General features: G+C 42.6%; 1 protein-coding gene across 14 annotated transcripts in view; it reads left to right on the plus strand.

The window, feature by feature from the left end:
* The window catches only part of AKAP13 (A-kinase anchoring protein 13), a 215,210-nt gene that overhangs the window by 78,250 nt on the left and 124,351 nt on the right, over nt 1-12,609 (plus strand). For all 14 annotated transcript variants that reach the window (XM_071814007.1, XM_071814010.1, XM_071814015.1 and 11 more), the window contains 2 exons: nt 819-966; nt 11,040-11,336. In XM_071814007.1, coding sequence (XP_071670108.1) covers nt 819-966; nt 11,040-11,336 — 445 coding nt within the window. The remainder of the gene's footprint in view (nt 1-818; nt 967-11,039; nt 11,337-12,609) is intronic.

Genomic DNA, 12,609 nt, shown 5'->3' on the forward strand with positions numbered 1-12,609 from the left:
GATGAGCAAAATGATAGAATATGCTGAGATACTGAAACAAAAGCCTCCCTAAAACTAAGCAGGAATGTTCAATGAACAGATCAAAACACATTTCTTTTCAGGGCCTGAAGTTGGTTTTGATAATGTACAGAGCATTTCACCAAGGCACGAGCTTATGGATGCTGAGTGAGAAAAGCTACCACCATCTGTACAGACACAGGTTGGGGTTTTTTTTGAAAGGAAGGTGGAAAAATTCTCAGCGGATATGAAGCTTTCATATCTTTGTGTCTTTATGGATTGAGGATGAGAGATGCATTCAGTGATTAAATTGATTACACTAGAAGTGTTGACACAGTGGCCGGCTTGGCAGGGGGAAATGCGAACATTCAGGCAAGAATTGTGGAATTAGCTTGTTAAAGCTTATGAAGATGGAGGCAGCTTTAGGCTGCTATCCTTGTTCTGTTTTAGCTAAGTATATGTGGGTGATATGTATATGTGTGTATAAAAGAAATCCTGTGTGGGATATGTACTCATGTTTGTCAGACTTGGCATGACTTCACCATATTAAGTTGGTGTTTTGAATATACCTTTGAGATGTCTATGTAACTCTTCCTAGAGTTGTGCTCAACATACTTCCTAGCTGGTTGGCTGGCTGTGATGCTACAAGGCATGCTAAGGATGACTTGCATATCTGAAAATTGGGATGGGCCCAGAGTCATGTGAAGGGAGTGTATGAATGGGAAGCAGGAGCCTTGGAGGTAGAGAAGTTTTATTTTATATAATGTAGCTTTTGCAAATATAAACCTAACCTTTATTTTTTTTAATTTCCTTTTCCCTAGGGTGACTCTGTTATTACAGTGCAGCTGACTGAGGAAGATCAAGTTGAAGATGATGTAGTTTTTTACTTAGTCTTCACCGGGTCAACTGTCCAACACTGCACAAGCACGAGAAAGATTAATCCTGGGAGTCTGGAGACAATTTCTCCTGGTAAACAATTGCCTTTCTTTGTATATCAGTCTATGAAATTTGGTTAATTCAAGCGGATCTAAATGTAATGCTTGTTTTGTTGGTCATCTTTTTCCTCATTTACACTTTCATTGAGAGTAGAACGCGTGGTTCGCATGACTGCTTTTGCCTTTTAAAAATTTCTTGCTTGATTTCTCTACAACTATGTGCTCTGAGATTGCAATTATTTAATGTGTGACTGTGCGATTCTATTGAAGAAAATACACAGTTGTATTCACACATAGCAAAAAGCTTTTGAACGTGAGCAAGATAACAGAAGACACATTTGCAAGGTTAGAGATGCTGTTGTCCAAGCAATGTTCTAAGTTCTAGCTACACTTAGGATCTACTTAACTCTCTGAGGTTCATTGCTGTGGTCCTGGTGAAATACAACCCTTTTCCCCAAAATTCTGTCATGCTGATCAGAGCCAACACAGAGTTTCTGAAGTTTTTGCAATGGCAGGCAAGATACGGTGCTTGTCCCTCCAGCACAGCCAATTCAGACAGGGTGGGTTTTCACATTAAAGCCCACCACTCTTGTTAAGCTTTCATGCCATTAACAAACCAAAACAAGTCAGTGCAACATTTTCCTTCGGTGACTTCAGGACCGTGGGAATTAGCATGGTCCAGGCTTCAGTCCTTACCATTAACCTTTCAGTTTGACTTGTTGCTATGCAGCGCTTTGGTGCTAGTGTGAGAAAAACGCCTGACATTTTCACTATACAGAGTATAGTTGAAGTGGTCAAGTGCATTTATTGGGTTCGCCTTTTTATCTTTCTCGTAAGTATTGTTTTATGAGAGATGCACATGAAGTAAAATTTGGGCTAAGGAGTTTTTCCTCCTGGGAATATGTAGCTGAAAGTTGGCCACGGTATTTTTTCATTTCCTCCTCTGTGCTGTTTGGGTTGTTCAAACGGCTTGGGAAGCCAAGTCTTTTTACAATTACTGACAACTGGAGCCCTGTGCAATCAAATAGGTTAGTGCTGGTTTGCTCACAGAGGAGAGAGAAGGGGTGGCTCCTTCCCTGTTTTTGTGTGACGGGCGCAGGGCTCTGCCAGCCCCGCTAGCAGTGACCTCACCTCCTCCTCGGGACTGCGGCTGCATGGCCAAGAAAAGAGCTGAAAAGCTTCAGTGTTCCCCTTCAGCCCACGCTGGAACCAGCACACTTCATGGGATTTCCAAGCAGGAGCGAAGTTTTCCTGTCACTGCTGCCCCTGATGTCCTCAGAGCAGTGGTGGATACGGCTGGGGCAGTGGCTGCCTGGTGGTACCCAGGATGATGCTGTGGGCTCTGACAGCCCCAAATGTACCTGAGTCACTGGGGAGGGCTCGCTGGGACTTGTTTTGTCACTGTCACTGGGAAATCTGCTCTTAATTCAAAGGGAAAGGAGGAAATTGCTCTCAGTTGTTGTTTTAGTTATAATGGGCTTTTTTTTTGACCCAATAGAATCGTGATCTTGTGGCATGGAATGCTACATAGGGGTGGGTGCTGTCCCAAAATACGGCTTGTATCAGGCAAAGATTTAATGGACCTTTGAGAAAGGTAGTCCCATTCCTGCCAGGTAGCACTGTCCAGGGCCATGATGTGAGGGAAAAAGTGACATCTTGGATGTAAGGAACCATTGGGAGAACTCCATCTATTGTGCTTGTACCTCATTTTGGAGAAACAACCTGCAGAAAAAAAAAAAATACTTTAGTTGTGAAGGGGGTGCTGAGGAGAAGCAAAGTGGGAGAAAAGGATTTTTTCATTTCTTCCACTTCCACTGATGCATTTGTCCAGGGTTGCTTCAGCACGGAGCACTCTGATTTCAATAAGAGCATGACTTATTTCAGCCCAGCTCTTCTTCCTCCTCCTCCTCCTTCCTGAACTCAACAGTGAATCTGTAATCCTGTGTTTACACTGTATATTCAGCCAGTTGCCTTGGAGATGGTTGTGGTGACTCAGAGCTGGCGTTATTTGACCTCGCTGCAGGATTAGCCGTGAACAAGAGACACTGTGTGGGAGACCAGCCCTTGTTCAAACATCCAGACTCGGGCACTTTGCAAGTGCTCTGCAAGGAAACTCTTGCAAACAGCTTTTAGCCAAAATCTCGTCCTTTACTTCCAGCTTGGAGCATCCTTCATTTGTCCCTGCAATGCCAGATGTGTTGCACATCCCTGGGAAGACAACCGTTCCATGGGGACATCGCAGGTGGATGGAGAAGGGCTGATTCATTCATGAGCAAACCGGTCCCTTCCACCAGCCTCATTTGAACCTCCTCTGCTCCCTTCTGGGCTTGGAGGCTCTTCTCTCACCCTTGTTCCAAGTCCTTACTTTCATATGGTCCCCAGGGGAATTCAGATAAAGTCCATCAGGGGCTGGGGTGCCCATAATTCAGTTAAGGCTAATGTAAAAACAAAACCAGATTTTAATTTCTTTTTCTTGACTTTGTCAGGAGTTTGGGTGGTGTATGGAGGCATACAAAAAACTGAAAGAGAGGTGATTTGATTACATCTGCTGCCAAAATTAAGTAGGGTGTTTTAGCAAAGCTTTCAGAGAAAATCCCATTTATTACAAAAATCTCAACAACTTTAAGGTGTTTTTAGATGAGAAATTAAATAAAATGGAATGGAAATATAGACTGTCATAATAACTTCTAAATTCTCACTGCGCGTGAAAATTCTCTATAACCTTGAAAGACTTTGCCAAAGTAAAAGCTTAAAATTGCAGAGTCAAAAAACTGATGCATTTTATATAATTACTAGAGCAATTTGCCTCTTTCTTATGCTGCCCTTATCATCTGCCTTAAGCACCGAATATATGTTGTTAACAGTGCTGTTCAAATATATGCTTTTATTTCTGTGCATAATAAAATAAAGGGTTTCTGATTGTAAGTTTATGGGACCAGCTTTATTTTACCTGAAGTTGTGGTTAAATGTAGATTCCGAAGTCACTCCAAGAGTGAAATACTACTTTTATTTTTGCACTTACTCTGAAGGTTGGGATGGGGTGGGGTGGTTATACTGCCCCACTATTGACCGTGTTATGAATTTAAGGGAAATAATTTCCTCTTGTAAGGAACAGATTCTCATCTGAGCTGATCTGTCATAACTTGAAGTATCAAAGTAAGCTACTGAGTTACAAGGCATTAGGCAGCAGATGATGCTTTGTGTGCTCCCAGGAGTTCTTTTGCCAGCTTAAGGACAAAGCAGGTTACGTCCTCCAACTAAGTTTCTGTTTGTCTTAGTGAAAAAGTACCAAAACCTTATTTAACTATTGCTTTACTGTCTCTGTTAAAATTCTTCTATTTCTAAATGATCTGGTTCAAATTCTCCATAACTGAAGAAGTTTTCCTTGGTACCAGAGGCACCCTGTAGTTCTGCACAACAATTTTAAACACTGTCTCATCAGCCAATTCCCATCTTAAGGTCTATTTGCGTGGCAGGAGGGGATGCTGTGGCAATGGGTGTTGCTCTAGTTTGGATATCATTAGTTGCAAAAGCTTTGTTGCTGGCGTTTGAGTATTAAGAAAATACCAAAGGTCGAGCAGGGAAGGATGCAGAAAGATTATGTCAGCTCTGCTGCTGTAGCTAAACTGTTGTTGCTGCTGAAATTGTGCTGTTGGGGATGGATGTGTCCACTTATGCCATGGATGCTCATCCTACTTAGTGTTGGTCATAAACTGAGCTTTTCAGCAAGTCATTACTGTAGTAACTGGCGCCGTCATAATCTTTAATCTATTTCTTTCTTCCCAGCATCTCTGCAGAACAGGGAGGGTAACTGAGACATTGAATGGCCAAGCAGATGGCACACGGTGGTGTAGAAAGTCTGCATTAAAGCAGACAAGTTAAACTTAACTGCAAGACAACAACCTCGCCGCTTGCCTCTGCTGCTAGAGCAGCTTTTTCCCTGCATGGGAAAAAAAAAAATACGTTATAATGAAAAGCCTCAAATCATGATCAGGCAAACAAACCAACAGAAGAAGGAGCAACCTCATCCCTGTCCGTGTGAGCCAAAAGCCCTGAGTGCAGCCTGCCATAGGCAGTGGAGGCATCTTGGCATTGGGGAGCTCTCAGGCAGATTTGGGGAGAACAAGCTCACAGAATGACCTGGTGTGCTGGGAGCTGGAGTGTTTGTGTGGTGCATCCAGCGCAGGTTGTGTGCCCTCACGGTAATGGCTGTGTTACTGGGCACAACTTAAGTGAAGGGTAAGAAATACGCCGTTGATAAGCTGAGTCACCGAAACAATAAATAAAGTAATTTTGTGAGATGTAATTGCCTTTGTGTGTAGCTTTGCAATGTGTTGTAGCACTCTGAGCCTTTGCTCTGTAGTACCTAAACCACTTTTTCTCGTTGGTTGATCTCGGAAGGTGCGGGATTCTTGTATGGGGAGGAAGGGCAAAGTTAGAGGCACAGAAAGGACCTGAGAGACTGAGTTTCTGCTGGTAGCTGTCTGCCTGCGTTTTCTATAGGGCTGAAATGCTCCCATTTACTCCAAATGCCTTGACCCACAGGGAGCTTTCTCTGTGCTTAAGCTACAGTGGAGAAGTAGGTTTGGTCTTTTACTTGTTCTTAATTCCTGTACTACTCAGGTTATTTTTTCCTCTACTTCTTTTCCTGCGAGTTAAGAGGATAGACTAAAATTTCAATTAGCTTGGAAATATCTTCATTTCAAGCTTTTATTTTATTGTGAAATTGTTTACATATGTTCATGCTTTATTCTCTTTTACCACAGACTGTGTTTTCCCCTAGGAAACAACTTTTCATAGAAAAAGCTATATTTCATGAAACACAATCTTTGTACTGGTAGACCAAAAGGGTAAACAAGTTGCATAACAAATGACCACTTGGCAGTACCAGTTGTGGATTTGAAAATACTCTTAATTATGAAACAAAAAAAACCCCTAAAATAGAATAAAACAGCATAGCCAAGAAGACTTTTTGCAGTCCATCTTCTTTGGTGTACTTAATTACTGTAGGCAGTGTAATTAAAAGGAAATGATGCCAGTTGTAGATGACATCAGTCACAGGAAAAAGTGATTGAATCTCTATTGAAATTATTTATGGTGTCATGTGTGGGGTCTTAAACTTCTATAGATTTTAGGGCATCTGCAGTATAAAGGGCCTTAGAAAAATCTTTCTTCACTCTCCATATTAATAGTCAAGGGTTTAAAAGGAAAAACAAAAGCTCCTGTCTGTTACTGGTACTGTGCCTATGTATTTCATAAGGTTTTCTGTGTTGCAAGAGTGAATACAGTAACTGTGTAAATCACACAAATGCACTTCAAATGTGGGCTCTGTTTTTCGGAATCAGAACTCATGATTTCTGAAGCAGAAAAGCAGCACAGGAGACCCCTTGGCTTCCCTGTCTATAGAGCCACCAGATGGCAACATCTCGTGGATGCAAATCCAAGACACTCCATGAGTTTCACCACGTTTGTTGTCTGGTTTTCCTGGCCGGCTTAAATCGCTTCGTAAGACTTCTTTCAACCCAGCCCCACCGTGGTAACTTGGAGGATTCAGTTAGCGCTGGAGTCCTTAGTCACCTACCAGGCAAACCCAAACATGTGCTTCCAGAAGGACTTTAAATAGCCACCCAGGCTGGGGGCCCATTGTTTGATAAAACAAATGTGAATTCTGAAAATAGGAGGTTTGGACAGGATTTCCACTTTTAGAGGAGTAGGAAATGAAATCATGTTTTAGTAAAGCTCTGTTTAGGGCTGTTTTGTCTCCATGTGTGCCTTGTTTAACAAGAAGAGCTTTGCTGCTGCCATTTTAACCACGCGCCAGATCACAGACACAGGTGCCAATTAGATGACCAGGTCTAAGGCTGTACATTAACTTGTCTACTAATTGCTTACGGCTTGTAAATCTCCACCTTCTGCTCATTGTTTTGCCTTGTTATTGTGTAGAGGAGGCAGTGCTATCATACCGATGCATCTCATCTCTTCAGAGATAAGGACAGAGACACCAGAACTCTGTGTTCTTCATTTTTTGTTCCTATCTGTTGCCCAGAGCAAGTTTCAGTAAGTGGCCCAGTAAGGAATTCTTTAGTTGAAGAGTTGTCTGGTTTTAAATAATTTTTGAAGAGTGGTTTTACGTGAAGATGAGGGATTTACTTTATCACAAGAGCAGCAGTCATTGCACCCATCTGTGCACAGAAGGAAGTAATTTTTTTTTATTTCTGTATTTTTCCTGTAAAATGTTGGCACTTCTCAGAATAACTCCAAGTACTGGATTGTCTCCAGGCTAAATTTAAAGTAGCTGAGGAGCATAAGGATAAATGGAATAAAATGCTGGAAGAATTAAGGGATAGGTTATTTGACTTTTATCACAGTTAGGCCAACATAAATGACCTAAGTTCATACTTCGGCAAAAAAAAGTCTGAAGAAGTAAAGCCTAGCTATACATATGAAGTTATTCTGTGCAGGCTGAGATGTCAGCAAGGTAGAAAAACTGTGTTTGTCAACAGAGCTAAAATTTGAACTAGGATACAACCAGCTGATGCTAGTGTGGAGATGTCCAGTATTGCATCATTTGGTTTTCATTGTTATTTTGGCCAAAGGACCTGGTTTCTGCAGAAGACCGAAGGCAGTCAGGAGGGGTGCTGGGCAGTATCATGAACGTGGTCGCATTGTAAGGCACAGAGACTTCTACTCCCTTCTGCAGGTGCGCTCATGTGTGTGATTTATTCAGTTACGTGCGTTTTCAGCCTAGCAAAATGCAAACCTTTATAAATCGGCTATAAATAGGCTCATCGCTCGTCCTGACACACCCAGGGTTTTTTTTCACCTTTTCAGTGAGTCAGAAGCTTTTTGTTGCACTTCTGGGGAAGGTGTCCAAGGGAGATACAGCAGTTGATAGTCAAATGCCGTAATGCTTGCAAAGCATGTGACTTGGTACTTAACCCGTATTAGGAGAAAGACAGGCTGAAAAAGAGATGGTGGAGAGCAATAGCGTCTGTTCTGGCATTGCCTGGAGCTCTTTGTGATCTTGGACAAGTTACTTAATCTCATAAAAACAGATTTGGGCTTGTTTTACAGATGATAACCACTTGTCTCCTGAGAGTGCCAGAAAGTTTAGCTCACTTTTGCTAATCCTCTGGGGAAAAGGGCTGTTGAAGTTCAGATATTAGTCTAGGCGAAGAAAACAACAATCTTTGATGTGGAGAGAAGCATTGCCCCAACGATGGTTCCTGCAGAAGGCTCACGTATTGAGGACGTGTTTGCTTACAGTGTTCCTGTAGCGGTTTCAAAGCAGGGGGACCTAGACCTCTTGAGCAATCTCTTTAGTATTGGCCACGCTCATTACTTACTGGCTCCTCTTTCGTTTGAACTGTTTGCCAAAAGTCAGAACCTGTCCCAGACTCTTACCCCCCCGAGTCTGACATCTTCTCAGATGTAGGGAAGGAGAACATCAAAGCCTTGCGAGCGGTTGCCCTTTCGAAGAACATTCCCCAGGGTTTAGCAGGATGCTTCTTTGATCCTGTTAGAGGAAAATGGATCGTCAGCTCTGTCACCTCTCTTTCAAGGCGGTATTAGTTATCTGTGGGATTTTCAAGAGAACTATCGTTGGCTGCAGATCAGGACATGGCCTGTTTGTCACTTTCCATTGCCTTGAACACAGCTATCTATTGCTTTGCTTAATTTTGGGTCTGGTGTTTCACATACGGTCCATCCAAGGGAACTTTGTGCACATCTATGCTGTACCTGTTTAAGGAGGCCATGTGTCTGGACTGGGGTTTCTCTAGTTGTTGTTATGACAGAGAAGCTTTTGTGTCCCACGGAAGAGTTGTTTGGCTTCATGACAAGGAAGTGACTGTCCCAAAGTGTTTCTCTGTAGCTGCTCATGGGCCACGTTTGCCTCCTGCTTCAACCCTGAAAGCCCACTGGCTTTCTGGCAGAGTAGCCCTGTTCTAGGTCGCTTTGCAGGTGGGAATAGGCAGAAAATAGTTTAAAAAACGAAATCAAAGGTTTAACATTTCTCATACTATTAAGGAGTCTTTTACTCTGATTTTTTTTCTAACTCTGCATTCTAGCAAACTTCATGAGGGTGAGCCAAGTTTGCAGCACTTGAGTCAGGTCCCCTAGGATAGTGAAGCCTTCTTAACAACCTGCATATAACTCGCTACTTTTGTGGAGATTATAAACAAAATTAAAGTCTTACCTGCTCCTTTTTCTGATGTCCTTAGGAAGATGACCAGAGCAAAAAGGTGTAGGCAGAGGGATGTACAGTTCTGAACTGCATTAAAGGTGAATTCCCTCAAAGATATACCCACCCCCTTCTTCTCCCTTGAATATTTGAGGCTTCTGGGAGGGCAGGTGGAGTTTGTTAATGGGTTTTATCTGGTCTGCTGAGATCCCTGCCACTGCCCGTCCTGTTGACTGGTGATGTATTAAACTCTGAATATATGTGCAATATGACCAAGAACAGTAGAAGGTCTTCCCACCCTTATTGTTTTTTACAACATCAATGCTAATACATCTGCTCCTTCAGCTTTCACATCATTCTCTTGCTCACAGACGCCCATGCTGGAAGGAGAGATGTTTTCTCACCTTTCAGCTTCAGAGCCTCCCGGTTGAATTGAGCTGTTGCAGTGACATCCATGTGTGTTTTCATTCTCTCGCCCTACACTTGGCTTTGATACCTTTCCAGCTGCTTTTGCTCTGCTTAGGAAGCCGCGCAGCCCTGTGTCTCACAATTTTGGTGCTACCTGCAGTGTCCTAATAGCGGTTTTGACCTTTCAATTAACTTCAGGATCGCCTCTTTCAGCAGACAAAACCTGTATAGATGCCAAAAGCCTCAGAACAGATTTGGAAGGTCAGCTGAAAGACCACGAAGATTAGGGACATATTTCTCCTTTTGTCAGGGAAATCAACAGCAAAGGGCCCCTGACACAAGAAGGGAACTTTCCCACTGACCACAAATAGGGGCTTAAATTGAATCTTCAAGCCTTTAAAAATAAATCGTCATTTTGTATTTAATTAAGCAGTTTCATGAATGTAGTAGTAGGCTGAGGTCATGGGCAAAAAGAAGCTTTTCCAGTAATTAGTGCGGGGTCCATGCTGTTCTGGCAAAAACAGCCGTGATGTCAGCCCGAGACTGGAACAAGAAACTGTGCCGCACGGTGAACTTGAAACACAAACTGTATTATTGAAGCGGCATGTTTGACATTTACAAGTGCTGATCATGTTGGATACAGAGTATATTTTTCCTTTTAAAATTGTAAAATAGGTGTTGTGTTTGTTTTTTTATTTTTGCGGGTTTTTTTTGTTAGTTTCTGAGCAATGAGATTGCTGCTGTGCCAGGGCATCCTTTCTCTTGCTTCCTCTGCCCGAAATAAATAAATAAACCTAAAAGTTATCAAACTTCCAACCTTTTTGTTTTGTAAATATGGAAAGTGGCCATTTCCATGTTTTTATTTAGCTGAAGCAGCTTAGTTTTTGTTTTGTTACGTGAACCTGAATGCAAAGGGCAGGTGCCATGGTGAGCATGGGATCCGAGGGCACGCCTGGGCAGGTCACGCTCTCATAGCCATTGCTGCTCCGTAGCTCTTTGTTTTAGGTGAAATTACAGTGTTTTGTGTACGAGCCAAGTGTTGTGACAGCGTTTGGAGTATGTAGTTTTGCAGCACTTGAATTCTGGTTTCTGGGGAGTTACTGGAGTCCTGTGGAGCTGGCAAAGAAAAGTTTGACCCTATAATCTGACTGTTTGGACTGTAATTTCCATTGGTATGCTACCAAAATCTTCACTTGAATTACTTAATGCTCTTGAGTTTACTTGTTGCTGATCAAAAATAGTCTGGGCAGATAAGAGTGGCTTATATTTCTTGGTTTATATTGTGCCAAACAGAGAAGACTTACACATCTTTTCCTTTTAAAGTCTATAAGAAATACTTATCTCTGATATATATATAAATTCCCGAGATAGTGTTTAATGTAGATTTGTAACCCCTAATAACTTGTTCTTCCCTCATTTAATGTAAAGACTATGTGTGTCAAAGGAGTCGCTCAGTTGTGTTTCTTCACTGCATGCAATTGTTCTTTCTTTACCATTTCCCTTGTGTTAATTTGCAGGCCATGACTGCTGTGAGACGGTGAAGGTGTCACTCTGTGCCTCTAGAGAAGGTCATCCCGTTCTGGTTGTGGCAGAAGAGGATTTCCAGTTTGTCCAGGACGAAGCCTATGATGCTGCCCAGTTTCTGGCCACCTGCGCTGGCAACCAGCAGGCACTGAATTTCACCCGGTTCTTGGACCGCTCAAGACCACCTGCTGCGGACGTGGACTTTTTGGATGAGAAAGTGGCTTTAGCGTTTCGACACCTGAAACTGCCAGCAGAATGGAATGTGCTGGGAGCGGACCAGTCCCTGAGCGGTAAGGACCTTTAGGGCACAAGTGGGTTGGGAGAGAGGTAAAAAGTCTGGGAGAAAGGGTTCCCTGCTTTGGGAGCCCTCAATGTGTCTTTCAAAAGGTGTCTTCCATGCTCGGAAATGGGACGTGATGTGTACCAGTGTGCCCTTACCACATCTGCATCCTACGCTTTGCACTTCAGCCACCTTAAAATATATAAGGCACTGATGTTTTCTCTGTGCCTTCTCTTGCGAAATAGCACATGCTGTTGTAAATGGTCAGTGTTTAAAACACACCCAGAAGAGGGATTTTTTTGCATGTATGCAGTGGTAAGTGTATCAGCATCACGTTTCTGAGATTACCTGAAAGAAACCTGACTGTGTGTAGAAAGTCTGATGCTCTTGGGAACATGATCCTTGTGCCACAAAAGTGGGCACTTTTGGCAAATATTGGTTTTACAACAAATGTGTGAAGCGACTATAACATGTAAAATACATCTAATTTTTCTTGGAGAAGTTGGAGATCTGCCCCGAGGGTTCGTATCATGTTCCTAGTTGCATGTTGGCTGGACAAACATGGGTGTTCCCCAAAATAATCCTGGACAATTTTGCAGATAAAAGAAGGTGAAAGTGGGAAAGCCTGACCTTTAACCACAGCAGTGAGGGCTACTGAGAGCTTATGAAGAAAGCCCAAAGCTGGCCCAAAGTCTCCGGTGACTGCTGAAGCAGAATTGCCGAGGTGTTCAGGATGCTGCGGCATGTCCGTGTCCTTGGAGTTCTGCTTTCTTTTGTCACAGGGGAGTTTAAGGAAGCATATCAAGGGACTGGGGGGCTAATTCCAGTGTGTACAAATCCTTGCTGTGAATTTTCAGGGTATTTTGGCAAATAGTTTCTACTTAAGGAATGTGGCTGTGAAGCTTCTGTTATCTTTTATGGGATGTAACGGTGTAAACACTTGAAAAGGAATGGATGTGGCTTGCTCAACACGGCAGGCTCAGTTCTGCTCACTTCAAGATTTTCCTGGTTTATTTTTCACCGACCAACTTGCTGACGGCTTTTGTAAATGTGAATACATGGACAGGCAATTCATGCAGTACGAGCAGATGTTAAAAGATTTTTATTATATTTAATGGTTTCTGGATAGAAATTCAGATGCTGTCACATGCTTACAAGGAGATAAACACTTGGTATTTCTCTCCTCTGTGTGGAAGACACTGGTGTTTCTTTCTGCATTTAAAATAGGTGTGATCATACAGGCATTTCTGCTTTAAGTGATAAAAATGCAGTCAAAGTGACCT

Source organism: Patagioenas fasciata, chromosome 12, assembly GCF_037038585.1.
Source record: "Patagioenas fasciata isolate bPatFas1 chromosome 12, bPatFas1.hap1, whole genome shotgun sequence".
NCBI lineage: Eukaryota > Metazoa > Chordata > Aves > Columbiformes > Columbidae > Patagioenas > Patagioenas fasciata.